General features: G+C 52.4%; 1 protein-coding gene across 2 annotated transcripts in view; it reads right to left on the reverse strand.

Annotated features, from left to right (window-relative positions):
• Positions 1–6,420: 6,420 nt before the first annotated feature.
• PRDM11 (PR/SET domain 11) overlaps positions 6,421–26,518 on the reverse strand; it is a 78,274-nt gene continuing 58,176 nt past the window's right edge. The window contains exons 6-8 of one of the 2 annotated variants that reach the window (XM_054587110.1): positions 14,130–14,317; positions 9,673–10,302; positions 6,421–8,585 (exon numbers count right to left, since the gene is read on the reverse strand). In XM_054587110.1, the coding sequence (XP_054443085.1) occupies positions 6,421–8,585; positions 9,673–10,302; positions 14,130–14,317 (2,983 nt within the window). Of the gene's footprint in view, positions 8,586–9,672; positions 10,303–14,129; positions 14,318–20,410; positions 21,857–24,821; positions 25,244–26,518 lie in introns of those variants that run through there. The other variant, XM_054587111.1, reaches the window with a different exon arrangement.

Consider the following 26,518-nt stretch of genomic DNA (forward strand, 5'->3'; position numbering starts at 1 on the left):
TTCCTTTATGATTGAAATGAAACGGTTCAGCAGTGTGGGGGTGGAGAGAAGGAGAGAGACAGGGGCTGAAAAAGACTGAATCAGACTGCTGGCTCTTCCCGAGAGACAGAGTGAAGACTGAGGGGTGCCGAAGGCAGCCTGGCCCTTGTCTTTTTGTGAGCAGTACTGTAACCGGCTGTCCTTGGACGGAGGGCCTGGTGCCCCTGATGCCCCGTGGCTGCTCTCTCTGAGGTACAGTGCATTGTGGGATTGCTACCCGGGGGGCCCACCCCCTGGCCATGGGTCTGGTCCACCGCAGCGGGAGGAAGGCTCGGGCCGGGCCTGGCCTCTCTGGAGCCAGGCCCTAGGGGGTGTTCCAAGACCCAGTTGGCAGCTAGCTGTGGCTCAAAGAGACCCAGGCAGCCTTGGAGGGAAAGGAGGTGGGCATTGGCAGAACAGACCCACCCTGACCGTAGGTGTAGGGGTGGGCCTGATGGAAACTGAGGTCCGTTGGTAGGATGGCGGGGAAGAGCAGGACAGGGGCTCTGAGGGGGCTTGGAGACGGGAGAGCCAAAAGGCAGAGGCTGGTCTGGAGAACGGAGGACGCAGCAGCAGCTGTCCTCTATCTCGCTTCATCTGCAACCCCATCAGCCCCTCCTCCCCTACCTCCAGGGACAAGCAACTACGGAGAGAAACCTGGAAGCGGAGGGGGCTTCTGATCCCGTCAGGGCCGCACAAGCCCTCCGTCATGGGGCACCCGGCTCAGCCTCTGCCTGGAGTCACAGAATCAGAACAGTGTATGTGAACTAAACCTGCCTGTTACGGTGGCGGTGAGGTGAGGGTCAATGGGCCTCCGTGTGGGAGAGGGAAGAGCGTTGTCCTGAGTACAGCCAGCAGCAGCAGCTGTGCAAAGTGGGCTGGGCCAAAGCCCTGCATCTGAACTTGAATTGCTACTGAATTTATGAGTGTGCGGATGTATCTCTCCCACCCTTCCTGGTTAGCTGATGCCCCGTGCCCCGGCCGGAAAGCCTCTGGGTGGTGGGTGGCGCAGGCTGGCGATGCTCACGCTGCCCACTTCACTTCTCCAGTGCCCTGGCAGACAGTGATGGAGAGGGTGAGGGAGGCCAAGGCGCTGTACTTCCGAGGTTTGGCGTCTAGGGGGCAGCAGAAGCACACAAAGGGGGGAGGGGCAGCATCTTTCCTGGACCACTCTTGGTCCAATTAGCATCTTTCTTACGGCCATCAATGCTGCTCACTCCTGGGGGCAGAGAATTTGGGGGAAATTGTGCAGTGGTCCCTACACTGTGGGTCAGTGATCATGTCCTACTGCCAAGCAGCAGCGACCACTAACCACAGGCTTGTGGGGGGATGTAGGGGGCACTTGAGCTGGAGCTCAGGGGGTGAGTATCTCCTTCCAACCTCAGACCAAGCCTGTGGTGAAGGAGAGAAAGTGCACGGACAGGGCCGGGACCCCGTTCCTCTCCTCTCCCCCACTCCGGGTAGGAGGCCCCGTTCCCAGCAAACCCTGCCTCCTTAGCTCCCTCGTCGCCCCTTGCAAAGGCTCTGCCTCCTCCCTCTTCGCACAACACAGGCTTTCCCCTTGCTCTCCCAGCTCTCTATAGACTCTATTTTTATATCTATTTAAAACATAGAAATGTATAAATATATAGGATATTATTTATAGATATATAGACGTGATTCAATCTCTTACTCTGTGTATACGTACTGCATATGTCCATATGTACAATATATACGCTGTAGCATTTGTATTATACACTGCACATACCCCTGCTTCTATGCACGCTCCCAAGGAGGCTGGATTGCATAGGTATTTCCAGGGCGGTATCACTTGAAGGGATTGGGGTTGGGGGGAGAGCCAGCTGGAAGAGGAGGACTGTACCATTTTCCTCCCCAAAGGGCACTTTTTCTCCCTCTGGCTAACACACAAAGATCACCTCAAAGGCTCCATAAAATATCACAGCTCCACTAGCTCAGCTGAAGGGCCCAGAGCAGAGAGCAGAGAGGGCCCTTCCTCCAAGGAGAAAAAGGGCCCGCATGTCCCTTGACATAATCTTCCCTCCTCAAGGCAGGACTAGAACCTAAGACCCAGCACAGCCTCCAGGAGGCCGGTATCTGGAACAGACCTGTCCCAAGCTCACCTGCCCTCTGATCATGCCTCTCGTTTCCGCAGGCCTGGCCTCCCTGCTTGGGCTGTCCCAGGCCGGCCTGGCTGGACCTGCCACTTGAAAAAGGGAGGGGGTGTGAGGTCTGGTGAGTCTGGAGCCTTCTGCCCAAACTGGGTGTTAGGATCAAGAAAAAGCACGAATCCTACTTGGAAATCAACCCAGACCATAAGCCAATACCAGCACTGGATACAGAATTCCTGTTCCTAGAGGGAGTGAGAGGAAGATGAAGGGGGAAGAACCTAGGAGAGAACTTCCATTTCAACCCCCAGGCCATCTCCTGGACCCCGGGAGGCTCCAGGGGAACAGCTACAATAAAATGACTCCAGCCCCACAGCCAGGCCGGGCTAAGTCTGCAGTCCATTTCAGTCTCTCCATAATCATTTTCAGCGTTCTACATGCTTTTTCCGGTGTTTTTCCTCCCGGTATCACTTCCCAGCACATAGGAAGTATTTAAACCTTACCTTAAATAATTACAAGGTCCTTCCTCCAAATCAAAGGATCAACAGAAGCAAGTCAAAGGGCGGGGGAGGGCTCGGCAAGATGACTCGACACGAAAACATGTAGGAGGGGCTGGGGCCAAGACCCCCAGCTGCCCCGGATTTGGGGCCCAGCACCGAAACCAGCTATCCAGGGATCCTGGGGCTGGAGCCTATTTTCATTCTCCAGCGAGGATGAGGAAATAAGGATCCGACCGGCACTACAGAATAGTGCCATCTGTCATTAAAAAAAAAAAAAAAAGCTGGCGTTTCAGTCAGATGCCTGTACCCACATTCACCCAGGCAGTCAAAACTTAGGGATTCTGACACAGCAAGAACTGTACACAGGACTGGGGTGTCCTCAGGTGTCGCAGATCCTGTAGATGGCAATGGGTCTTTTTCCTCCACGAAGGAGACCCGCACCAATATAATCGCAGGGGCCTCTGGTTCCCAAGCTCTGCAATGTAACAAACAGCTTGGCCCCAGATCTGACCTCACTTCCCATGCCCTCTGGAAGCCAAAGAAAGCCACTGATCAGCCAGCCCAGTTAGGATAAGTCTCAGTCCCAGAGACACAAACATTTTATTCTAAACCAACGGTTATCACTTCTAAACCTGGGGCTGAATTAAAGGGCTCTGTCTTGTCTGAAGCCACCACAGTTGGGGCGCAAGGACCGCCCAGCCAGTTTTCTATACTAGCCAAGTCCGTGCTTCCCTGGACTAGACTCGAAGGGTCCCATCAACTCAAGAGTCCTTCTCAAGAGGCAGAGAGTGGAAAATGCCTGCGATAGGAATCACGGGTAATCACATGCACCATACACAGGACGAAAGTGCTGAGCCTCCTGGGAGCACCCAGGCTGAGAAAAGGCCCTGTGTAAGTTGCAGTGGTGTCGCCCCAATTATTCTCTGGTTACTCCCCATCCCAAGGCAAAGTGGCCTTCAGAGTGTCTGACACGGCCTGGCACCCAGAGTTTGAGAGGCGACTTGCCGAACTTCAAGACCCTCCAGAGGGTTCATCCTCTGCATCCTGGCCCCTAGCTCAGCAAGTGGCCCGATGCTGCTAGCAGCAGCTCATGCTTCTAGCCCAGAGGCAGGTCACTGGCTCCCAGCACTCCCAGAAGGTACGGGGTTGACACTGGCATTGATTGACCCAGGGACTTTTCCCTTGCATAAAAATTGAGCTAAGTTTGACCATGGACTCTTAAGAGGACACATTCGCAGCCCTGACTAGATGCTCAAGCAGAGATTCTCTTCCTGGTTTGTAAAGGAGTGGTTTTTGGGGGGGGGATGACCCTCCATAGAGGGTCCCAGTGTGGAGGGTGGGGAGGGGTGGCGGCAGGGAAAGAGAAGGTGTAAGGCATCTGTTGGCTAGAAGAAAGGATCCCAACCCGCTGTTTCTGCCCCTGCTGAGGCCCACCTTGCCAGCCACCTCTGCCTTCAACCCATCTTAGTCTGTGTGTGTGGTGGGGAGGAAGCTGGGGCAGGAAAGGTGGAACTTTGTGCTTTGCAATAGCGTCCCACTGGACCACAGTCACTGACCTTGATGGGAGGGGTGGGGAGGGGGGAGGAGACCTCAGCTTAAACTGGGGAAGTGGGAGGAGGCTGGGAATTTCAAAGCCTCAGAAAGAGCTTTAGGTCTTTCCTTGTTAATTAATTCCTTCTCTCTCCTTCTGCAGAGGAGGGGGAAGGGGGTGGGGGTTGAGTGTCACCGGGGTGCATTGATTGGTTGAAGAAGGCAGCATATGAGGCCTGGCAGTGGGACAGTTGGAGAAAACCAGGTTTTGTTTTTTGTTTTTTGTTTTTTTTTAACATGCTACATCACTGTTGAAACAAACAAAAAAAAGTTTCAAAAATAATATATAATATATATAATATATTTATATAATGAAAAGCTATCGACTAGCAGCAATGATTCTAAAGTTATCTTAGCACCAAGACCATGGGGGTGGGGGGAAGGACCTGTTGAGGGGTGAAGGGACTGGCAGGACAGGAAGGGGGAGTGACATGTTCAGTGTTGATGACATTTCCACTATGGATCTCTACGGTGGCATGAGTGAGGCCTCAGAGACAAAGTGAACCAAGAAGGAAGGAAGCCACCACAGTTTTATAACGTCTGAGCCAAGCGGGTTGGGGACGCTGGGGCCTTGCCTACGGCCAGATCACAACATCCTTTGCCCACCCTCTGCCAACCGAGAGGGGTGGCTCTCTAGCTGACCACGGACGATGCAGGTCTTCCTCCCTGCCCCAGATAGGACCTGCACCCATGATACAGGATCTCTGCATATCAAATATGCATAAATCAGGTGTGGAAACATGAACAGAAGTTAACAGCTCATGCACATTTTTTAAAAAAAAAAACTCCCTTGCGAGGTATACTGGTAGTTAAATGAATGAGAGGACTGATCTGACTCCTCTAGCTTAAACCACTACTTGCCCCAGGGAGTAGGCAAGTGGCTATTTCTAAAGCTTATAGTGTGTGTGTGTGTGTGTGTGTGTGTGTGTGTGTGTGTGTACGTAGGCTGATGCCTTGAGAGTCCTATTTTACCCCTTGCTTATTCCTTTCTTCTAGGACATCTCTACCCTGTTCAAAAAGGAAGCGTTCACAGGCATAGATGCATCCCCCAGTTCCCCACTACCTTCCTGCCAGGCTGTGGGACTGGTTATCAGCCTGTTGCAGAAAAAGGACTGAATCTCTAGAGACTCTCATTTGCATAATCCAGGGCACAATTTGCATTGACATCTCCTGCTACTGAACTATAGCAGGCATTTCTTGATTATTAAAGGAAAAAAATACCCCCAACACATTATACAATTATAAAGACAGAGTATGAATAATTTATGGAAATTGAATACATATTTTTCATTATATTTGTTTTTAGCCAATAAATCACTGCCCTTTGAGGTCTGGATTTCTTGGCTCTTCATTTCTCCAACAGCCCTGGACTTGAATGGAATTAGATTATTTTATCCCACACCAAGTAAAAAGAGGAATGCAAAATGTTTACCCCCTCTCCCTTCCCCAGGATTTCAAGCTTGGATGTCAGGCAATTTTGCCTTCAGTATTACAGGTAATATCTTTAGGATCCAGGGGGGGCTCGAAGGAGGGAATCAACAACCCAGGGATGGGACTGGCAACAGAGATGGGGAGTCACAGTTTGACCGACACATGTTTCTAAGACAGTGAAGAAACGCTCATCGGGAAATGAATAAAAATCTTTCAAGCAGAAGTCAGGTGGGAGAGAACGTCAAAACACTCGATCCAGACACACAGCCTGCCCTCTGCAAAATCAGAGGTCGCATTCAGCTGGACCAGCATGTCAATGAAGAGGCTGAGAAACCCCCATCATATGGGAAACCAAACATGAAAAGGGAAGGCAAGAACATGAACCCCAACCCATGCCCCTCACCCCCCAAACAAAGACGTGAACAAAAGAAGCTACCTAAAGGCGATGACAGAGACCCGTCATTTTAGCTTATGCTGTTGGTTGACCGTTAGGTGGGAACACGTGTGGCCTCAGCACATGCTTCTGTGAGGGAAAATGAGTTGCCACGGATGTTGCAGCTGCCAAATTTTGTAGACAAGAGTCAGTTTCTGACATTATTCCTTTCTGAAAGCTCCCAGTAGCTTCTGGTAGATGTGTCACCTCGGTTTTAAAAAATTTTTCAGTGTGGGTGTTTATATATATATAATATAATATATATTTATATAATATATCAAAGCTTATGAGTATAGATTAAAAAAATATTCAACAGCTTAGTGACCTCTGTGACACGGGCTCCCTAAATGTCCGGGTAGAACTCTGACCCGTGGTCCACGGTCTGCAGCACCGGCTTCTGCTCCAGTGCAGACATCCTGCTGAGGACCTCGGCAGACAGAGAGTAGCTGTTGCCAGACTTCTCCTCAAACCAGCTGTCCAGAGCTCGCTTGGCGTCAAAGTTGGCAATGGGCGGGCCGTTTACTGCGATTGTCAACAGGTCACTGAGCTGCTCCAGGGTCAGGCGGGAGCGGTGGTTTTTGCGAACTCGCTGCAGGGCATTTCGGCCCTTCTCGCAGCAAGCGGTGGAGGTGGGGAGGACCTTGAGGACCTGGATAATCTTGTTCAAGAGCGGAAACCTCTGTTTGTATTTGCAAACGTGGCCGATCAGGTCTTTGAAGCCATTTTTGGTATAGTAATCGGCCTTAAGTTCTCGCCACTCCATTAACAGACTCCCCCGGGGGTCCAGCCCTTCCCTACAGACATCCCGGGCAAAGGTCGGGATGGCTTCCAGGTGATCGAATATCTGAACCATATCCTCCTTGCCGTAGCTCATGAGCTCCTCACTGTTCCTGGGCCAGGCGGCTAGGTCAAACACCTGGCAGGCCTTCACGAAGATCCGGCTGCGGGAGTCGAACCTCTGAGCCAGGATCACTTGGGTCTTCTGGCAGATCTTCTCCCTGATGGACTGGAACTTGGCTTCGGCCACCCTGAGGTTCTTCATTGCAATCCCATTGAAGCTCTCGCGGAAATTCTCCTCGAACTCCTGCAGGTATTCTCCTGGGCAATCAGCTAGTCGGCTGATCTCCTGGATGGCCTCCTCAATCTTGTCATCCACCTGGGACACCAGGAGGTACTGGCCCTGGAAGACGTAGGCCAGGCGTGAGAGCACAGCGATCACATCCAGAAGGAAGTAGATGAGCTTGATGGACTGGTAGTCCATGAGGAACTGCAGCAAGGCCAGGGCGATGGCCGAGGCATCCGCCCGCTGGGTCTGGCTGCTGACGTCCTTGAGGTGGGCCACCACCTCCAGGTAGTCCTTGATGAGGGCGTTGAGAACATTCTGCTCACCAATGATCCACCTCACGGCCCGGATGTCCCCCAGGAACTCTGTCTCCTCACAGAGGGTGGAGGCTGTGGACCGTAACTCGCACATGAGTCGTGGCGAGTACCTGTAGAAACTCAGCAGCTGCTTCAGATTGTTCTCCAGCTCCTCCAGACAAGGGAGCTCCTTCCCACTGATGGCATCTAGGATTTCCAGGTGGGGCCGGTGCACCATGAAGGGCAGGCACAGCAGCCAGGGCAGCGTCTTGCGGATCGTCATGAACATGCTGGCACGCAGGCTGGCTGTGATGTTGGCCCCATCTATGCCCAAGCCAACAGTTGGCTTTTCATCCTGCAACCGGATGCCCAAGGCAGAAAAGGCTCGATCAAGCGCCTGGAGATAGCTCTCTGTGCTAGAGAACCCTAGTTCCTGCAGGGATAGGAACTCCGTGGCTGGGGGCCCATCGCTGCTGGTGTATTGGACGTAGACAGCCACCGTGTCGGCCAGCAGGTCATCGCTCTGCCCATCCAGGATGATGCTGAGGCAAGGCGACTGGCGGATGCGCTCTACCAGGTCTTCCCGCAGTGCCCGGGCGATGTGATGAATCAGGATCTGGCAGTCTCCCTCGTTCATGTACTGGTCCACCACCTTGAGCTCACACTTCCTCAGGAGCTCAGCCAGGGGCCGGAAGTCCAAGTAGGGCCTGCCCTCGAGGGCCAGGTGGTAGGCAGTATTGAAGAGCAGGGTCATGTTGCGACACATCTCCTCTGTCTTCTCAGGGTGCATGCGAAGCTTGTACAGCTGCAGGCACTTCTTGTGCAGGTTACTCTGGCTGTGCAGTTTGATGGTGTGGATCTTGAACTGCTTGGAGCCGATGATAAAGGCCGAGGTGCGTGAGGACTGCACCGTGTACTGGCGGCAGACGTGGCACCACATCTCGTTGAGGGTCGGGGAGTACCGCAGGAACCAGAACTTCTTCAGCCACTCCTGCTTAAAGCGCCGGATTCGCCGCCCAGTGGCAGACGACATCTTGGAGGGCTCATCGGTGGCAGTCATCATGTCGTTGGACACGGATTCATCTGCTGAATCGACCTCCTGGTCATCATCCTCCATGATGGCGGGGCCAGAGACCATGCTCTCTGAGGCTGGAAGACAAATGCAAAAGAAACATAGACTTTTCTAAAATGAACAGGAAACACTGCCTGGAAGGTAGGTGCCACACTATATGAAACATAAGCCAATTCCTACAATGGACTGACTCTCATTTATATTCATATTTGTCTATGTGTGACTTTCCCTCTTGTGGATTATCCGTGGTGGACACCAGGCTCCAGGTTTCCTGTCCTCACTCTCCACTAGTGGGCGCTCAAAGAACTTCAATGTTCAGTATCAACTGACCAGTGCGGCCAGGAGAGGAAGAATAACATCAAACATCCCCAAGTGAGAGAGCAAGGACATGGGACTCATATGTCCCACCGCCAGCATGGTCAGGGGTGGTGTGCTACCCTCAAATGGAGGCATGGCCCTCGGTTATTTCAGGATCAGAACACTGCCTAATTCAGATGCATGCTTTGATTATCTGAAACACCTCATTCTGAGCTAAGGGATGTTGTTAAAATAGAAAGTGCTAAGTAAATACTCTAAGTCAGCTGCAGATGTGTACTGAAAAACCTTCCTCGTTGTCAACCGGCTCTAAGACATCCAGGCAGCCATAGAAACAGACGGAAGCATGCAGCTGAAAGCCCGGGGTCCAGGTCCTTGTAAGACCCCAGGCAGGGAGAGGGGACCATGTGGCAGAACAGCAAGTCGGGAAGAGAAGAATGAGGCTGTGTTCCTGGGCTGAGTTTGGGAAGGCCGGGAGCTGTCCCTGACAGGGCAGCATGCTTGGGACTGGGCAGAAAGGTCGGCTTTGGGAGTTGGGCTTTGGGGTCAGACACCACTAGGACCACCAGAGAAAGGCAACAGGTCAAGAACACAGCACACACCCCTTCTGCAGCGGAATGTCCTTTATTGATGAGGAGAATACAGGGGAAGACATGAAGCACCCACCGGAGCTGCAAAGCGACCAGTCAGAGACAGGCACCCGAGGGCACGGACTGTGGCCAGAGCTCACCTCCGAGTCACACGCCCCAGGTTTCCCCGAAGGTGGCTCCGGCAGAGAGCACCAGGCCACCTTCATACTGCCCACCGTGTGCTCTTCCGCCTGACAATGTCTCATCCACACCAACTTACCTGTGGGGTCTGAGAACTCTGGGAGCTCCAGTACCTGTGCTGGCAATACAGGGGGCTCAGGAAGCTTCCCAGACTTAAGCATGTCTAGTTCTGCCTGGAGTTCCCGAACCTTCTTCTTTAGGCGAATACAATTAGGGCAAAAGGAGGTGGTGGGAAGCTCATGAGGGTCAGATGCAAGAGAGGCCTCAGCCGGACTGTCGGCCTTGAATGACGAAGGTTCCTCTTCTTCATCTTCCAAAGGGCCTGGCTCCGTAGAAGCAGCCCCCTGGGGGGTCTTCCAGTCCCCTTCCCCCTGAGTCCTGCTGACATTCTGCACACCATGAGACATGGTCACTGCACACCGACCGTAGGCATCGCCCTGGTGTTTGGGGACCTTCCTGATGACCAGCGAAGTGCTCAGTGCCAGCTGGTGGGCTTCCACCTTTGCGGATTCCAGTGAGGCCTCCAACACGTCCTTGAAAATGAGGTCAATTTTCTTCTTCTTGGTCTGAGGGTGCATGTCCCCCTCGTCAAAGCCGCGCTTGTAGGGACTTTTGCCCTGTCTCAGCACGGGGAGGTGAATGGGACCCCTCAGGTCCTCTGGGTCATCCAGAGCCTGCTCAGCCTTCTCCCTCTGCAACCGCTTCTCTCCTAGGAAGGAAAACCAGGGTGTGAGGATGCGGGGAAAAGCCCCAAGTGGAGAAACAGGCAGAAAACAAAGCAGGCCTCCAGGTAGGGAGTCGCTTGACACATCCCTCGGGGTTTGGCCTCGTGGGGCATGTGTGACGAAAGGGAGAGGCGGATCGCTCGGTAGATCATGGGGTCATAGGACCCCCCAAAAGCAGGAAGAACTCTTTTTAAAGAGGCTGATTCCATGGAGCCTTATGTAGACAAGCTCTATACTTATGAGTTGAGAGACTGCTATGGGGGAGGGTAGTTGGAAGTTCTTTCAAAGGTTCTTGCCACCCCATCATCCTAGAAGATCTCTTACTCGATCAAATGGTGGGGGGTGGCATTCCTGAGAGTTAAATGCAGATAGAGGCCCCACCCCGCCAGGCTTCTCATCCAGTCCTAGCAATTAGATGGCTGCTTCGACTTGGTAAAAGGTACACATGAAATACCGAGTCCCATCCTTCCTCCTCCCTCACACAGCCCACTTAGGGCAAAGTCCGCCTATAGCAATTGGCCTAATTCTTCCAGTAGTCAGGAAACGAGGAGTACGTGAGAAACATGACGACGAAGGCAGGAGGAGAGCGCAAGACGGGGACACCTTCTGCAGCTGGGGCTCCAAGACGGCAGCCTCCAGCAAGGTAAAGCACGGCGTGACCACACGGACCCAAAGCATGCTCAAAACACAGCTGTTTCCTCACCTAAGAATGCAAATAACGTTTCCTTTTCTATTTCTTTCTATCATGTCAGTGACTTAAAAATACTTTGGTGAGCTTCCTAACAATAAATTATTTTATCTAGATTCTTTAAAATGGCTGACATGGTTTCATAAATTGTTAAAGAATTGTGAACCCTCAGAAGGTCCTGACAGCAGCCTGTGGAGCTAGGAAATCTTAAAGCCTTCCTAGATCAGGGACGGGCCCTGGGAGATGTGACTCTGAGCAGACTTAACCTGTTCATGTGTTGTAATTAGGCTTCTGATAGCTGCATTTGCTAAAGGCCTCCAAGGAAAGGCCAAGGGGTCTCCATGTGCCAACCAGGTGGTCCATGCTGTGACCAAGCCTTGGCTTCCCACAGCTGGCATGGGGTGCTGTGCCTTGGCCAATGTGTGACTCTGGATTTCCTATAGGTAACAGCACAAAACAAGTGACTTGTTTGGGATGCCCCTTTTGCGTCTTCACATGAAAGCTTAGGGCATGGTATTATCTGCAAGCCTCCTGAAACTCAGGTGAATCAGCACAGATGGCATTTCTATAACAGCTGAAGGGCACATAGGGTGAAGATGAACAGAACTTTTTTAAAAAATGCAACATGTTTGTGCAGATTAGCTATGACACTTGCCCATTCATAATTTCTAAACGGCCACCTTTTCACTTTCTTGTGGGCCAAGCAGGCAGCAGGCACCTGAGGACGTCTCGAGATCAAGAGTATTCATCACCAGGGATTCTTCATGCTACTCTGCTCAGAGACAAGGAGGCCTCTTTGGACTCAAGACTTCTAGAAAAATCTATGGGTCAAAAAAGACCTTGAAGCATTATGAAATTGATTCGAAAGCCTCCATAAAACACAGGGAAAACACCACAAAGTGAATCAATGACTCAAAGTAGATCAAATAACAAATTCTTTGAATACATGCATTAGGAGCATCCTATTCTTAAAAGATAGCCACAAAGAAATAATTTATACTCTCTTCAGGAAGCAGGACTAATAATTCATGCACTGGCCTTTATCAGGGCTCCTGCCTCCAATTATGAAGAAGCCTCCTTCTATGTAAGACCTTAAGTGATTGAGCGCGGGGGTCCCCCTTCCAGAGCAGGACCGGAATGCTGATCGAAGATACCAGCTACTTGTTTCCAGTCTGCCAAAGCTACAGGCTACAGAGACACTACATGCAAAGGCCACAGAGCTCCAGAATGTTCCCAAGGACTTCAGGGCCAAGCCCACCCTCTGCTCTAGCCCTGCCCCAAGGTGGCTGTCCATTTCCTTCCTGTTTCCTAGTTCTCCACCTGGCCAGGAATAGACACTCCTTCCTCCTATATCTTCATATGTCTAGGTGTATCTCATGTCAAGTCTCTGCCATGCTCCCTTGAACCACTCCTGAAAGCTCACTCCCTTCTCTGAGCATTCCTCTTGGGTCTCAGGACTCCCTGAGGATGATGCAGCTTGAAGTGCTTTGAAGAAGACTCTGGGGAAAAAAGGACATTACAAATCCAGAAGAATTCAAGAAGATTACGGCCAAAGGATGGAACCTGTGTCCTCAGATATGACTTCTCTTGGTTTCTTTTTCTTCTGGTGACATGATTCTTTCGGAGACTTCTTGGCTGTCTTCATTCACTTCTTCTTTTATCCAGTCAACAAAGATTGAGCACCTACTATGTGTCAGATGCTTTTACACGAGGCATCTCCAGAGATCAAATGGAAACCATGGAACTCTCATCATGGAAACATGCCTTCCTGGGTGAAATCGGCATGTGCCCAACCCCAAGATCCGAAGAAGACAAGAGATGAGTATGTCTAGTGGGTGTCCTCTCATTGCCCATCCAATCACCAGATACCTTTTACCAAGTCAGGCAGCCGCTGTGCACTCAATGTCCACAATCTGCTTTGTTGGGTTTGTTTTTAAAGATAGCTTAATTTCAGTGGGCCATTCCCACCCCTTCTCATCTTCTCCACTCATATTCCAAATGAAGCTCTATTTCCAAGAAGTAGGTTGGCTGGGGATATAGTATAGTGGGGCTTGGGGCTAGCCTTGCTTTCTGAAACCAGATGGATTCTCGGTCTTTGGATGTACGGTTTTAGTGTAAGGCAGGTCCCACGGAAAGAAGGACCTGCACTCACCAGTTTGCCCCCAGCCAGGATGAGGGCAGAGTAGAGAGGCAAAGGCCTAATACTGGGAATATTTTAAGCCACTTTCACATGACTCGTTTAGATGGAGTCTGGATGGACATCTCACCCACCAGGCCATCATCCACACCTAAGGTCACCTTCCTTCAACCTTCTTGTTTTAATAGCTACCGTCCTTTCACAACACAGCATTGGGACTTCCAGGAATGAAACCAGGAGGAAGCAGGAAAGAGAAACCAGTTTTGTGTGGGAGACCATATAACATTATGGGTTACAGCTTAGACCCTGGACTCAGATATGAGTTAGAAACCCAGCTGTGCCCTGTCTCCCCACACGACCCTGGGTGAGTCGCTGTATTTATCTGATGCTCAGTTTCTGCATTTGCAAGATGGGGATAATCATCTACATGAATCACTACTATTAACAGTCTACAAATGAGGGCCTACAATGGTCAAGGTAGACATTGTTCTATATGTGTATTATCCAGCTAATTCTCTCAGCACAGGTACAAAATAGGTGTTATGGTTGTCATAATTTCTTAGGACACCATGGAGCACCTGCTTACTACATATTAAATCCTTAGTAAATGTTACCAATTATTGCAGCAGTGGCAGTTTATAATATCTTTCCATCAATATGAGGGGAAATAGGATCAATTTTTACTGAATTTATGAGCATGGCTTTGGGGACTTGCCTCTCTCCCTGATACTCTAGAATGTATAATAACACATTTATATGTAATAGGGTTTCTGAGACGGTTTCTCATGGAGGATAAGTGGTGCCCAAGGCCTTGCCCAGAGCTGCTGCTCAGACCTGGGCCATCTGTTCACCCTCTGGGTCTCCCCACGGGTGGTGTACTGTATTTTCCAATTGTTTTTTTAAGACGCTTCTAGAAAAGCATTCCTGGCTTCCCTTGGGGCTTGGTGGCGGCGGGCATGGCCCTCACCTGGAGAGTGGGCACTCACCTCTGGCCAGATTGCGATGGATGGTTTCCTGGGACATGCTGTGCAGGCGCTTCATATAGTCCTCGCTGTACCAAACCCGCAGCCGCTCCCCAGGCCGGATGTCCCGACACGCCCGGAAGTAGATGTGCTCGCTGTGTTGGAACGCCAGCAGGTTCTGCTCCCTCTCCTCCCGGGAGATGACCACGTATCTGGGGGCGAGGGGGCACAGGTGAGAATGCATGGGTCACTCCTTGGCCAATGCCTGCTGGTGCTGGGCACAATGTGGAGTCAGTGACAGTGGTTAAAAGTCCACCAGCATGTGGACTTGTGCAAAAGTCGACAGGCAGCTGCCCTACCAAGGAAGAGACTGCCAGGTAGAGTCAGCCCCTTGTCTCAACATCACTGTTTTGTGTGACCTTGAGCGGGTCTCTGAACCTTTAAGAATCTCCATTTTCTGAGACTGGAAATGATACCTGCCCTGTGTGCCTCCCAGGTTCTGCTAAGTGTAAGATTCAACGCCAGATAGAAAGGTGATTGGAAAACTGATGGATCATCTGCTCTCCACTAACTTTTAACCCCAGGGGCCTCTGATAATAGTGAGGGTGGCATCTTTGAATGGTTTCAGTATTTCATAAAACCTAGCAGAAATAACCCATGTGACAAGGGTGCCCAAGAGAGCAATAAATATCTGCTAAAGATCAAAATCTTTAAAAATATAGGCTCCCGTGGGGACAGATGAAAATGGTAAGGAAAAGCTGGCAACTGCTGGTTAATCTAAGTTATTTTAAGGTAAGGAAACTGAGGCTCAGAGAGGCTGTGACTTGCCCACGGTCGCACAGTTAAAAAAATGGGAGATGGAGCTTTGAGGTCAATGCTTTTCCCACGAGAAGGCATGGCTCCTACGTGGGCACGTAGAGCGCCCTCTCAGCACTGCCCAGATAATCTTTAAAGTTCTGTCAAACCCTCAGAACCTGTGGCCCTCACCCCTTCTCCCTGAAATGACAGTCCTAGTAGTCAGACTGTCACCTCACTCACCTCCGAATGGAGAGATGGCACAACATCTGCAGAGAGGCAGAGGCGTATAGATTAAAAGGGCAAGAGGATACTATTTGGAATGTTAGCGTTCTGGGCTACACCAGTGTCTAGGAAATTTGTAGTCAAAAATAAACATTTTTTCCTTATGCTATGATGGTTAGTCTCAAAAGCCAGGGAAGTAACCGAAATCTGTCCAACTGGCAAGGTCCAAAGAATTACATTTGAAGCAGTCGGGAAAACAATAATTCACAGAAAAAAACCCCAATGGATAATGAACACATGAAAAATATCCAGTATCGGTAATAGGAAATGCAAAATAGCACATTTTGCAGAGTAGCTCATTGGCATAGATTTTTTTTTTTAATGATACCATCAGTATTGGTAAAGGTGGTGGCAAAAGGGTCTCTATACAAATGGTGATGAATCAACTGGCACAACCCTTTGGGAAGCAGCTGGCCATATGGACTCAAAGAAGTATTTGTATCTCCATGATCATAGCAGCACTATTCACAATAGTCAAAATGTGGACGCAGCCCAAGTGTCCATTAATGGGTGAATTAAACCAAGTGTGGTAGAGACACACTGAATATTATTCAGCCATCCATAGGAAGGAAATTCTGACATATGCTACATGGGTGAACCTTGATGACACATGCTAAGTGAAATAAGCCAGTCACAAAATGACAAACACTGTATGATCCCACTCATATGAGGTACTTATAGGAGTAGTCAAAGTCATAGAGACAGAAAGTAGAATGGTGGCTGCCAGAGGCCCAGGGAGCAAGCGGGGCTCAGGGAGCCAGGAATGGGGGTTTAATGTTTAATGGGTGAGAGTTTAGTGGGCAGCCAGGTGGGGAGATGAAAAGCGCCCTGGAAATGGATGGCGGCGATGGCTGCACAACAATGGCAACGCGCTTAATGCCAATGGGCTGCACACGTAAAATGGGTAAAATGGTAAATTTTATGTTATGTGTATTTTGCCACAATTTTTGAAAAATTTTAAAAAAGAACAATAACATGCAGGCCAAATATGCAAACTCTGCATACCACAACGCTGCCTAAATATCGTTTATGATCGTGCACAAGCAAAAACATCTAAATGTCTAATACTAGAGGAACAGTTTAACAAGCCCTGGTGTATTCATATAGTGGAATGTTACTCTTCCAGAGAAAAAGGTTCTGAAAGGATCTTTCATGACGTGGAAAAATGGTCCTGATTTAATGCAGGGCAAACAATAGATCTGAAAGCTATTTGTCCTATGGTCCCATCACGCTTTAAAAATGAGCCTCAGTAAACTACCTGAACCAAATATATCAAAGTTTTACAGTGATTATCCATTATAGGTGGATCCACTTCTTTATAATTTTCTGTACTTTCCAAGTTTTCCTTAGTAAACAATTGTTAATGTTACTCCCACTCCCTAAAAAAAGAAGCAATGTACATAGATGCCAATTCCAGTGTCAGGTAGCAGTGGTGGCCTTACTGGCAGCCAGCAGCATTGCGACTGCCACTTGCGGTGCCCTAGGCATAGCCCGCTTCAAGTACATCCTGCCCTTTCTTATCTGGAGAGTCCCTTGTGCACTCTACTCTGCTCAGCCTTGCAGGACACTGTGATGAGGGCAACCCCTCGAGCCCAGGGACCAATCCATTGTGGCAACTGGGTGTTGCACAGACCCCAGGAGGATGGGAAAGAGGCCACTAGCTTTGGCTGCTTCACCCATGCGAGGGAGGCCAGTCATGAGCTCCACCTGGAAGGTGTGGAGCATGCAACATTCATGGCGCTTAGCTCCCTAGATCTTTGGTCCAGGATCTTAGCCTTAACGCATCTGTGTTCTCGTCAACATCCAACATGAGTGTGTGTCTTCCTGAACCGTGAAGACAATACTGTGACCTCTGGACACCCAGCCATATTGTTATTAACAAAGAATTCAGGGAAAAGGAAAAGAGGACCCCTGGCCCAGAGAACTCTTTCCAAATAAATACTTCCCAACCTTAACTCTCCAATTGCAGGAGTCTGCCTTTTCTCTATATCTCACATGTCTTCTGAGTGCGCAAAATATTTTCTAGCCCCCAATTTAACATGAGTCTTCAATTTGACACCCAAACTTAATCAGCCTTGTGGTTAGCACAGAACAGAGCTGAGGTGGATCCAAACTTTCCTACTCCCAGGTACAGAGGGCAAACCGTCCATTCATCTTTCTGTTCACAGGAATCACTCGCAAGAATACAGTGTTCTCTTCTTTCCATTTCTAAATAGCCATCAAGCTCTAAGGACTGCAATCATTCTTCCCTAGCACTCAACTTGCAGAAGAAAAGAGAGGAGGAACACATAACTAGCGGAGATTTATTCTACAGAGCAACTTCTAAAGTCAGAACGTTTAGAAGGATTCAAATCAATTTCCCTTTCCACCTCCTGGAGTTTTTCTACTCAACAAAAATTGATGTTTAGGAAGAGAACCCCAAATCCTTTTATCGATCACAATGTAGCTTCAAAGACAGATCTGATTTTGTTCCACATCTGGTTGTCTTTGGTTGTTTTGAAGCTAGGCATTTGAAATATGATATACACGACAACCCTTAGTGTATCGTAACAACCGTTCCCCTGAGAAGATGATTATGCCGTATGATTTCTGAGGTCAAGCTAAGTGGAGCCAGCTCAGTCTCAACATCAATTACTGTACCTCAAGCAGGTCTTGCCCTTTAAAGTATTTCACAGTACCACCCAATGGCTGATCCACTCCCAGAACCCTCCTGTCCCCACAAACAATCCCTTTACGAAAACCCATGCCTGTCCCATTCCATGGCCGCCGGTAAGCAAGAGCCCTCCCTGGAATAGGTCACTACCTTGTTGGAGAGAAGGCACGGACTGTGTTGGAAACTGCCCAACACACATTGCTCTGCAAATGACAGTGCTCATTTGATAGCATTTCAAATCAAAGCCACACAGTTGGGGACTTTTGAAACAATCGAAGGGGTGGGTGGTAGTGGTGGGGGTATGTTCTGGACTGAACCTTTTCAAGATGCAAGTGGATTGTTTTTATTCTGACCTCCTCGCTGACTCTGGGTGCGGGAGAGGACCCAAGACCATACTTCTCAGGCCTTACCCACTGTGTCTTATCAAGTGCGCCATATTTTCTCCCTGGGTGAGGAAATGACTACCAGTTCTAACTCAAGAGAGAGAATAACCCACGGGGCATTCATTGTGTTGGAAGGGACAGCGGAAGGCCTGGCTCAGACACTCCTGCTCAGCGGCTATGTCTCCGATGGCAAGGAAGCTGTTTGTCAGGGAGGCAGACATGGGGAATGACTGACCAAGGAGAGGGTGGACTCTGTGTTCCCACATGCATTTAGGTCTCTGGGCTCGGAGGGACTTTGGATCATGCATCCACCCACCACATGGTCACTAGGCCTCTGAATAAACATCACCCAGCTGGCCCCTGGCATAACTGGAAGCCTCGAACTCCTAGAAGGGCTTTTCCTATCTCAAGCTGCAATTGGCTGCCCATTCATTTCCATCCACTGGCCCCATTCCATCTTCCTATTTTGACATGCTAGCCCCACCATCCCCACTGAAGCCAAGAGAAACTAAAATCTTTTCCATCCGAAGTTGACAAGTCTTTTCATCTCTCTGTCCCCTTTGCTTCCAATTTGCCCCTTCCCTCCTCAGGACCAGAGGGGGAGGCCAGTCAGTCACTGCTTAGCACCTTGACCTTGGTGGGAAAGACCCCAGGCCCGATTTCACACCATCTTTGCATCTCCTGGAAATGGTATTGTCTTGATTTCATGGCCATGCTTTTTGGCCAAGAACAGCAAAGGATGACCTAGATTCCAATGGAACCTTCCAGAAAGGGGGTGTATTCTTGGTCAGGACCTGGGGCTTCCTGCTTGGGAGGGTCTCCCTGTGTGACTGCACTAGGTCAAGGCAATGCACATGTCAGGAGGTCCCCTCCCTGCTGAGGAGACCCCACAAGAGCAGCCAGAGGAAGCCACTTCAGCTCCTTTGAGAAGCTTCATTCTAGGTGGGCAGGGCCTTGCCTGTGTTAGATACCTGGATCAGTGGGGAGGTTGCCGGAAAAAAAGTTCATGCTTCAGGGTGATATCTGGGGTATATGGCAAATGGACAGCACCTGAGTCTTCTGGAGCCTCCTACCAGAAATGGTGACTTTTTTTCCCAGGACTACTAACTTACTTTTGGGGAACAAACAGTAAAATTCATTTTGCAACATCTCACTTTTGATGTGCATTAAATAGAGCTGAATGGTTTAAGAGGTGGATGCTTTGTGTCCTCCAGCCCTTCAGTTCCTTTCCTTCCCTCCAAGGGCCTCGCATGGCTGTGAATAGAGGGCCCCTGAGAGCGACGGGACCCAGGAAATGCCAGGCGCACTTGCCCCCCTCGCGCCAGGATGCTTCCCTCGGTCACCTAACCCCTGCATTGGGGGCCTTGAGGTTTTCACAGGGAGCCAAGAAAGAGAGTACACACCAAAGAAAGATCCTGGAGACCAGGTGTGTTCCAAGTGTGAGATCAATTTCTTTTTATTGCCATCTTAACAAAAATACTGGGGAAGGCAATCTTTGTTTCCAGCATCAGAGGGCAGGGCAATGCCAGGCAATAATCAAGCCATTGGGCTGTCAGACAGGGGAGTGTTCAGTCTGGGGGAGCAGGAACCCCCAAAGAACCACAGAACAGGGAGATGGAGCCAAGGCCATGGGGACAATGCAGTTGCCCTCCATTCTCCCTACAAAGGACAACGCTTCGACTGGATTTAGAAGCAGTGCTCCAGGAATGGCCAGGCAGGCACTGGGTACAGCAGTCCTCCCAGCCCCGCTAGGGCTCTAGGGGGCGGGCGTGAGAAGGTGAAGGGCCGGGGTATGAGAGTTTCTGCCAGGGTCAGTCTAGGCCAGGGAGTAAAGAGGACACAGAGCTGAGATGCACCCATGTCAGATCTAAACTTGCATCTGCCACCCTTCACGTCTCTCTGGAACTCTAAAAACCTGGCACTCTCCCCACACTCCAAAATGAAACATGAAGCTACAGATATGTGTAGCTAATGCATATGCAGCCCAAGCAAGCAGAGGCAAGGCATGCTGGAACCTGGAACAAACAGGAGCTCTTCTGGGCTTTCAGCTTTGGGTTCTTTTAAAAGCCAGAAGACATGTTTCCTTCTGGATCCCAAGACTTGGGCCCAGCCTCCCCTGAGCCACTGGCCTTCCTGCCAGGGTGGGGTGGGTGGGCTCACCTCCTAAAGGCTGCTGCTGCCTCCCGCTCACACCCAGGAGAGCTGAGGCAGGGCCAGGCAAGTAGCAACACCCCTCCCAAATCCAAATCTGGCTTCCAAGAGAGGGGCTGGAAAAATCCACAGACCTGGCCTCTAATCCTGGCCCCACCACTAACTGCTGTGTCATTTGTCATCTATGAAACGCAGATGATGATGGCAATCATGAGGCTACTGATACCCAACTTGGCTGCCTCTCGGCTGTCCTGAGAACCCAATGAGATCGCACACCTGCAAGTGCAGGGAGTAGCACCCAGTGCTCTCCCTACGAACACCAGGCAGTCTTCTCCTTCCTCTGACGTCATCCCATTCTTCTCCCCTCTCCACAAAAGGCAAGCACAGCAGCTGAGCACACGCACACAGGAGGGCAAGCAGAAGGCCAAGGCAGGGGCGCCACCTGCCAGGGTCAGACCCTTGGGCGAGGGGAGGACAGACTCCTCCTGGAGGGGCTGGGCTCCACCCGCCCATCCGCAGGCCTCGCCCCCTTCCAAAGCAGCAGAATCAGGACCTGGGAGGCTGGCGCAGCAGCCCTGAGGACGGAAAGCAGGATTCCATTCAGGTGCTCCCCACACTTGTTCCCCCCTTCCCTGCAAGGCCTGCTGCCATAGGGTGCAGGCCAAGAGGAGGCTGACGCTCCAGGCCAAGCAAGCATCAAGCAGGGAGCTATTCCTGCATCTTGAGCATCTGCCAAAGATGAGACAGTAGAGCTGAATACATGCTCTGTTACAGCACGGGGCAGCCGACCTGCACTCGGAGAGGAGATGACAGCCCCCCAAAATCCTACAAGGGCCATCAGACCTGGGCATAAGAAACTGGCCCCTGTCTCAGGGCCAGACAGCCCTCCTCTGTTTCTCTTCCTCTTAGTGCAGACTGGCCAGGTTAGAAGTTGTGCTTTCTCTTCCGAGACCGGGTAGTCCGTGCAGGGGCCGGTGTTGGTGCTGGGGGCTCCGGCGGGGGAGCCTCGGCCTGGTGTGTAGAGCCTGTGGGGGCTGCCCCATCTGGCCCCCGCTGAGATTCCTGAACCCCATCCCGGATCTCTGTCAGCGTCTGGCACATCTGACCGACACGGCTGGTCAGCTCAGCCATGGCCTGGCTGATGGCGTGCATGCTGTTTGCCATGTCCCTGTGCACGGTCACCAGGTCCTGGCAGAACTGCTGGAACATCTCAGTCTGCTGGGCGTGGGCATGGAGGAGCTGCCAGTCAAGGCCCGTGCTGGGTGGGCCGGGATGCGGCCGAGGGGTCCTGCAGGAGGCCTGGGCCTGGGGCGAGGGCCGAGACAGGGTCTCTGGCTTAGGGCCCACGGTCTCGGATTGGTCTGAGGAGGAGGATGAGCGGAGAAGGGTGGGCCTGGCCAGGCGGGCCTCTTCTTCCAGTGACCGCTGCAGGGACACCCGCATCGCCTGTCTCGAGGGCCCCGGTGCCTCCTCATCTTCATCATCTTGGGGAATAGAAACAAAGAAGGGCAAATGATTACAACAGGGAGAAAGGGGGCGGCCCTGGGCTTGGATCCTGCCCCCCATGTTGCGCTGCCAGCCTCCCCCAACCCTGTCGCTGCTCAGCCTAGCTTGGCACGTGCCCCTTGCCCACCCACCCGTGGAGAAATGCTGGCTCCCCAAATCCCTGAGGGATGCGGGCCAGACGCCCTGGGGAGAGACATGAGTAGGAGCAGGGCCCAGGTCTCCTTCCTGTCACAGCAGCAGCAGCCGTCTAGAGTGAGAGAGCCCAGGTCAGGGGGCAGGGGGACCCCAGTGTCAGTGACAGCATGTCAGCCAAGGCGCTCTCTTCCTCTCTCTGTGACTCAGTTTCTGCAAAGCAAAGATAATCCCTCCTCTTTCTACCTCCTGAACCACTGGCCCACCTAGCAGGGTTAAGAAGACTACACAGAGAATAGACGCAAAGGTGACAGAGGGACACTTGCCAAAAGGTACTATGATGCTGCTCTGAGTTCCAGCCTCCATGAGGCCATTTTTCTGAGTTGCTTGGGGCCACCTTGTGGCCTTGCTGGAATCTGCAATTTTAAGTCACGCCGGGGAAGGGTGGCGGTGGGGGAGTGGAATATTGACAAGCTGGAGAAAGGAGGTGAGGGACGGGAGCCAGAACAGACAAGCCCAGCAGGTGCCGGCCCCGCAGGGCAGGTCACCGAGACAGACAAATCCCTCCGACCCAGGAGAGTCTGATGACACACAGGGACCATCAGACAGACAGCCAGTTGCATGGAGAGGCCCAGCCCCTGCACGCGCAGGTCTCAGCTCTCTTGTCATCAGGTTATAAGCTGACTCCCGTGGCAGGAAGAAAACATATACGAGCTGACCCTACAGACAGGCACACCCGTACCCCTGGGGGTGAATTCACAATGACCCCAGGAGAGGTGATGGGGGGACAGACTGACTCACCTAGCCCCTAGCTGAACACTTCCCAGCGGCCCTGGGGTCTCGTTTGGGCCAGCGCAAGAAGAGCCTAGTGCCTCTCCACCTCTCTTGGTGGCACAGCAGCCACCCCCCTGGAGTCGGGGCCTCCCATTCCGGCATGGCAGGGCTGGAAGGAGCAGGAAGGGCTGAGGTGATGCTGCTCCCTCCCTTCCAGGGCCTCATCCCACCAAGCCCCTGGCCAAGTGCTGTAACAGCTGGTTGACTGGTGCGGAAGGAGAGGGAGGGCCGGCCCAGCCTGCTGCACAGGGTCCCGGGCCCCCTGCCCAGCCCAGGTCGCATTTGGTAACCTCATTACCTTTGCTCTGGCATGAGGGGCGAATGGGGCAAGATTTAGGGAGTGGACTTCACTGGGTGCTGCGCCCCCTCCTTTTTCTAATAATTGGGTGGAATTATCCTGAAACTTAGCAAACCAGTGATACACAGGGAGCTGGCAGAGCTGGGTTTGGGTCCTGGTTCTGGGGGCACCTCTGTTTCTGGAGCTCAGTTGCCTCCTCATCTGGGTAGTGAGGTACTTAGACTAGATGGTCTCTGCGTTCCATCCCAGTCCTAAAAATCTGAGTCTGAACGGTCACCTGTCAAGAGCCCCAGCCAAGCAGGAAATTAGCAGATCCCAATAGCAAGGGGCCTGGGGAGGGAAGGCTGGGTGTTTGCGAACCACCTTCCCATGAGCTGGCCAGCAGCCGGCTTCTCTGGAGCCCTCCTGTCCTGCTCTGCCTCTCAGCGGCCAGATGGCCTCCAGTTGGGGTTGAGGGTGGAGGTGGGGGGTGTGCGCAGCAGCAGAACTGAAGTGGGTGCAGCTCCAGCACAGAAGGGCCTCGACTGCTCCCCCTCCTGGTGACCCCCAGCTAGAAACGCATAGGGCTCATCTAGGAGATCTGACACCCCAGCCCCTGGCGGGCACCCCAGTTCCTGGAGTCAAAGCCTGTCCCGAGACACAGGAAGCAGAGGGCAGAGAGGGAAACAAGTGCTGAGGGGGAAAAGGGGGACACGAAGGTGGTATGCACAGGGAGCACAGAGAGCACAGAGAGCGCCTCAGAGAGCACAGAGAGCGCCTCACGGCAGGCAGCAAGAGGCAGAGTACAGGGAAGTGGGAGGAGGCGGCTTGGCACAGACACGCAGAAAGTAACACAGAAATAAAGATGTTAGGGATAGACAGAGGGAGAGAGACAGAGGGAGAGAGAACTGCTCTTTCCGTGGCCTGGGCCCTGAAGACTTGGCTGGCTTCCTCTCGCGCCCCCTCCCCCTCGCCTGCTCCATTGGGCTTCCCTGGCTCCTCTCTGTTCCTGGAACGTGCCAAGCGCCTTCCTGATGCGGGGCCTTGTACATGCTGTTCTCTGCCTGTGAGGCGCTCCTCTCCCCTCCCCTCCTCTGCACCCCACACAGTCACCAGCCGGTTAACTCTTACTCACCCTTTGCATCTCCATTCAACTGTCTCTCCCGGGAGCCTTCCCCAGCCAGCCCCCGGTGGAGAGTCTGTTCCACCACCGCTTGTTCTCAGACAGGCCGCTACATCGTTTGCAGGGCCAAATGCAACATGAACAAGCAGGGTGCCTTGTTCAAAAACTACCCTGAGTTTTGGGAAGGGGACAGCAGAGCACTTGGCCCAGCACGGGGCCCAGGGCCCAAGCGATGGCACAGGTCGCACCCCTATGAAGTCAGCTCTCGGGACTTCCTGTGCTGGTCCCTCAGTCCTTCATTACAAATATCCTTGTGCGATTATTTACTTAAAGTTTGTCTATTCCCACGAGTCTAGGAACTCCCCAAGAGCAGGGCCGGTGTAGAATTTATACACAACTCCTGGCGCAGGGTTCAGGAAACATTCTAGAATGAATGAACGGAAAGGGGTGGAGGAGACAGAGGGGGACAAGGAGGGGAGAATGGGAAGATGGGCGAAACGGAGAGGGACAGAAGGAGAAGGAAGTGGATGGGAACCCGCCAAGGACGAGCCTGGGGAGGGGCGACGGTGGTACTCACAGCTGGTCGAAGGGCTGTCGGTGCCGTCCAGTTCTGCCCTGGGGAAGCCGTGCCCGGCACGGGCCGAGAGCAGCGCTGACTCGATGGCCCGCTCGTGGGCGGTGAGCATGATGGTAGGGGCCCGGCCCCCGGCCCCAGGGCCCGACAGGGACTTCTGCATGAAGGCCAGCTTGTCCTTGGTCCTCCGTTTCATGTCATCCCATCTGTGTTTAATGTCCTTGACGGAGCGGGGGACCTGGCTCACGGAGGTGATTTTCCGAGCTATGCCTTCCCAAATCTTGTCCCTGTCGGCATGGGACAGCCGCATGGTCTCCCGCCCAAAGAGAACAGCTTCGTGGTGGGTCACCTCGGTGACCAGAATGTCCAGCTCCTCCTTGGAGAACTTGGGTTTCCGCTTACGCTCAGCCAGGGGTGCCACATTCCTTGGGTTGAATATCCCACAAAGCACAATTGGGTAAATGACCGGCAATGTGGGTGGTCCTCCTCCTTCCTAATGCCGGCCCCCAGCTGGGGAGCCAGGAGGCACCTGGGCACCCTCACCGGCTCACCACCACCACACCCTCCTCCTGCCGAGAGGTCCTTCCACTACTCCTGAGAAGGCGGGAGGCCACATGGCGCACGCACGCGGGTGGGAGCGCTGGACTGAGCCCCCCACCTCCAGTTCCAGGCCCTCTGACTAGCTGTGCCGGCCAAGACGGTTCACTCAGCCTCTCCCAGCCCATTCTCTGCATCCAGAAAGGGAACAGCAACCACGCCAACCTAGGGGATTCTTACTAAGGAGGGGCGGGGGGGCGGGGAGCGCAGGGATGTGAAAGAGCTTTAAAGCCCAGAACAGGAACAAAGGATGCCTACTGGGGTGAGGATAAGGCCACTGCCTCTATAAATGGCTTGGAGGACGAATAATTAAACAGGGAGACTATTCACATGGGCCTTGCGTGGTGTGTGGCCTTGCTGGTGCCGCCCAGAATTAGGGGATGGTCACAGAGAGCTTATTCTGCCCAGTGGCTCTCTTCTCCATCCCCTGCCCCCAAATCCCCGCCAAGTCCCCACCTCTGGGTGTATGCAGGCTCTGATCCAACTGGAGCACTGGCTGGCAGCTGCTCCTCTTGGGAGTTGGCTGCTGTGGCTTTCTGGCAGCTCAGGGATAGAATGTGAGGAGCCCACGAGCGCCCACTGCAAGACGAGTTCTACTTCGATGGAGACCAGGAGTGACCTTGGCTTCCATCTGCATGGAGCAGGCAGGGGCCTTGGCCAAGGGGGCAGCGTGGCCCTTCCCCCTTCTGACCCGGCACCTGCTCTGGCTCTGGAACTCAGTCTCCATAGTAAGGTTCTGTCTACCCTTCAACTAATGCCAGAAAGTCCACTCAAGACAGGAACCCGGGGTTTGGACGGAGAGCTGGGACCCGATTCACGTGCCTGACTGCTGCCAAAGCTTCAGGGAGCGGCCAGGAGCACAAAGACCCTTCACCTCTCTCCTCCTCCTCACGCCCCACCCGAACACCACTGCCCCGGAGGCTGGAGAGGAAGGCCGCAGCCTGGGCCTGGTGCTCGGACAGTCCTGGGGCTGGAGGCCGAGTCTCCTCTGCAAACCCGTTTCTGTAAAACAAGGACGGTGGTTCTAGTGTCACCTCCCAGCGCCGCCAGGAGGATTGTGCGCAGGGGTGTCTCAATCCCGCCACTGTTGGCATTTGGGGCTG

Source organism: Pteronotus mesoamericanus, unplaced genomic scaffold (assembly GCF_021234165.1).
Source record: "Pteronotus mesoamericanus isolate MK-2021 breed Mesoamerican mustached bat unplaced genomic scaffold, CSHL_Meso_final scaffold_1066, whole genome shotgun sequence".
Taxonomy (NCBI): Eukaryota; Metazoa; Chordata; class Mammalia; order Chiroptera; family Mormoopidae; genus Pteronotus; species Pteronotus mesoamericanus.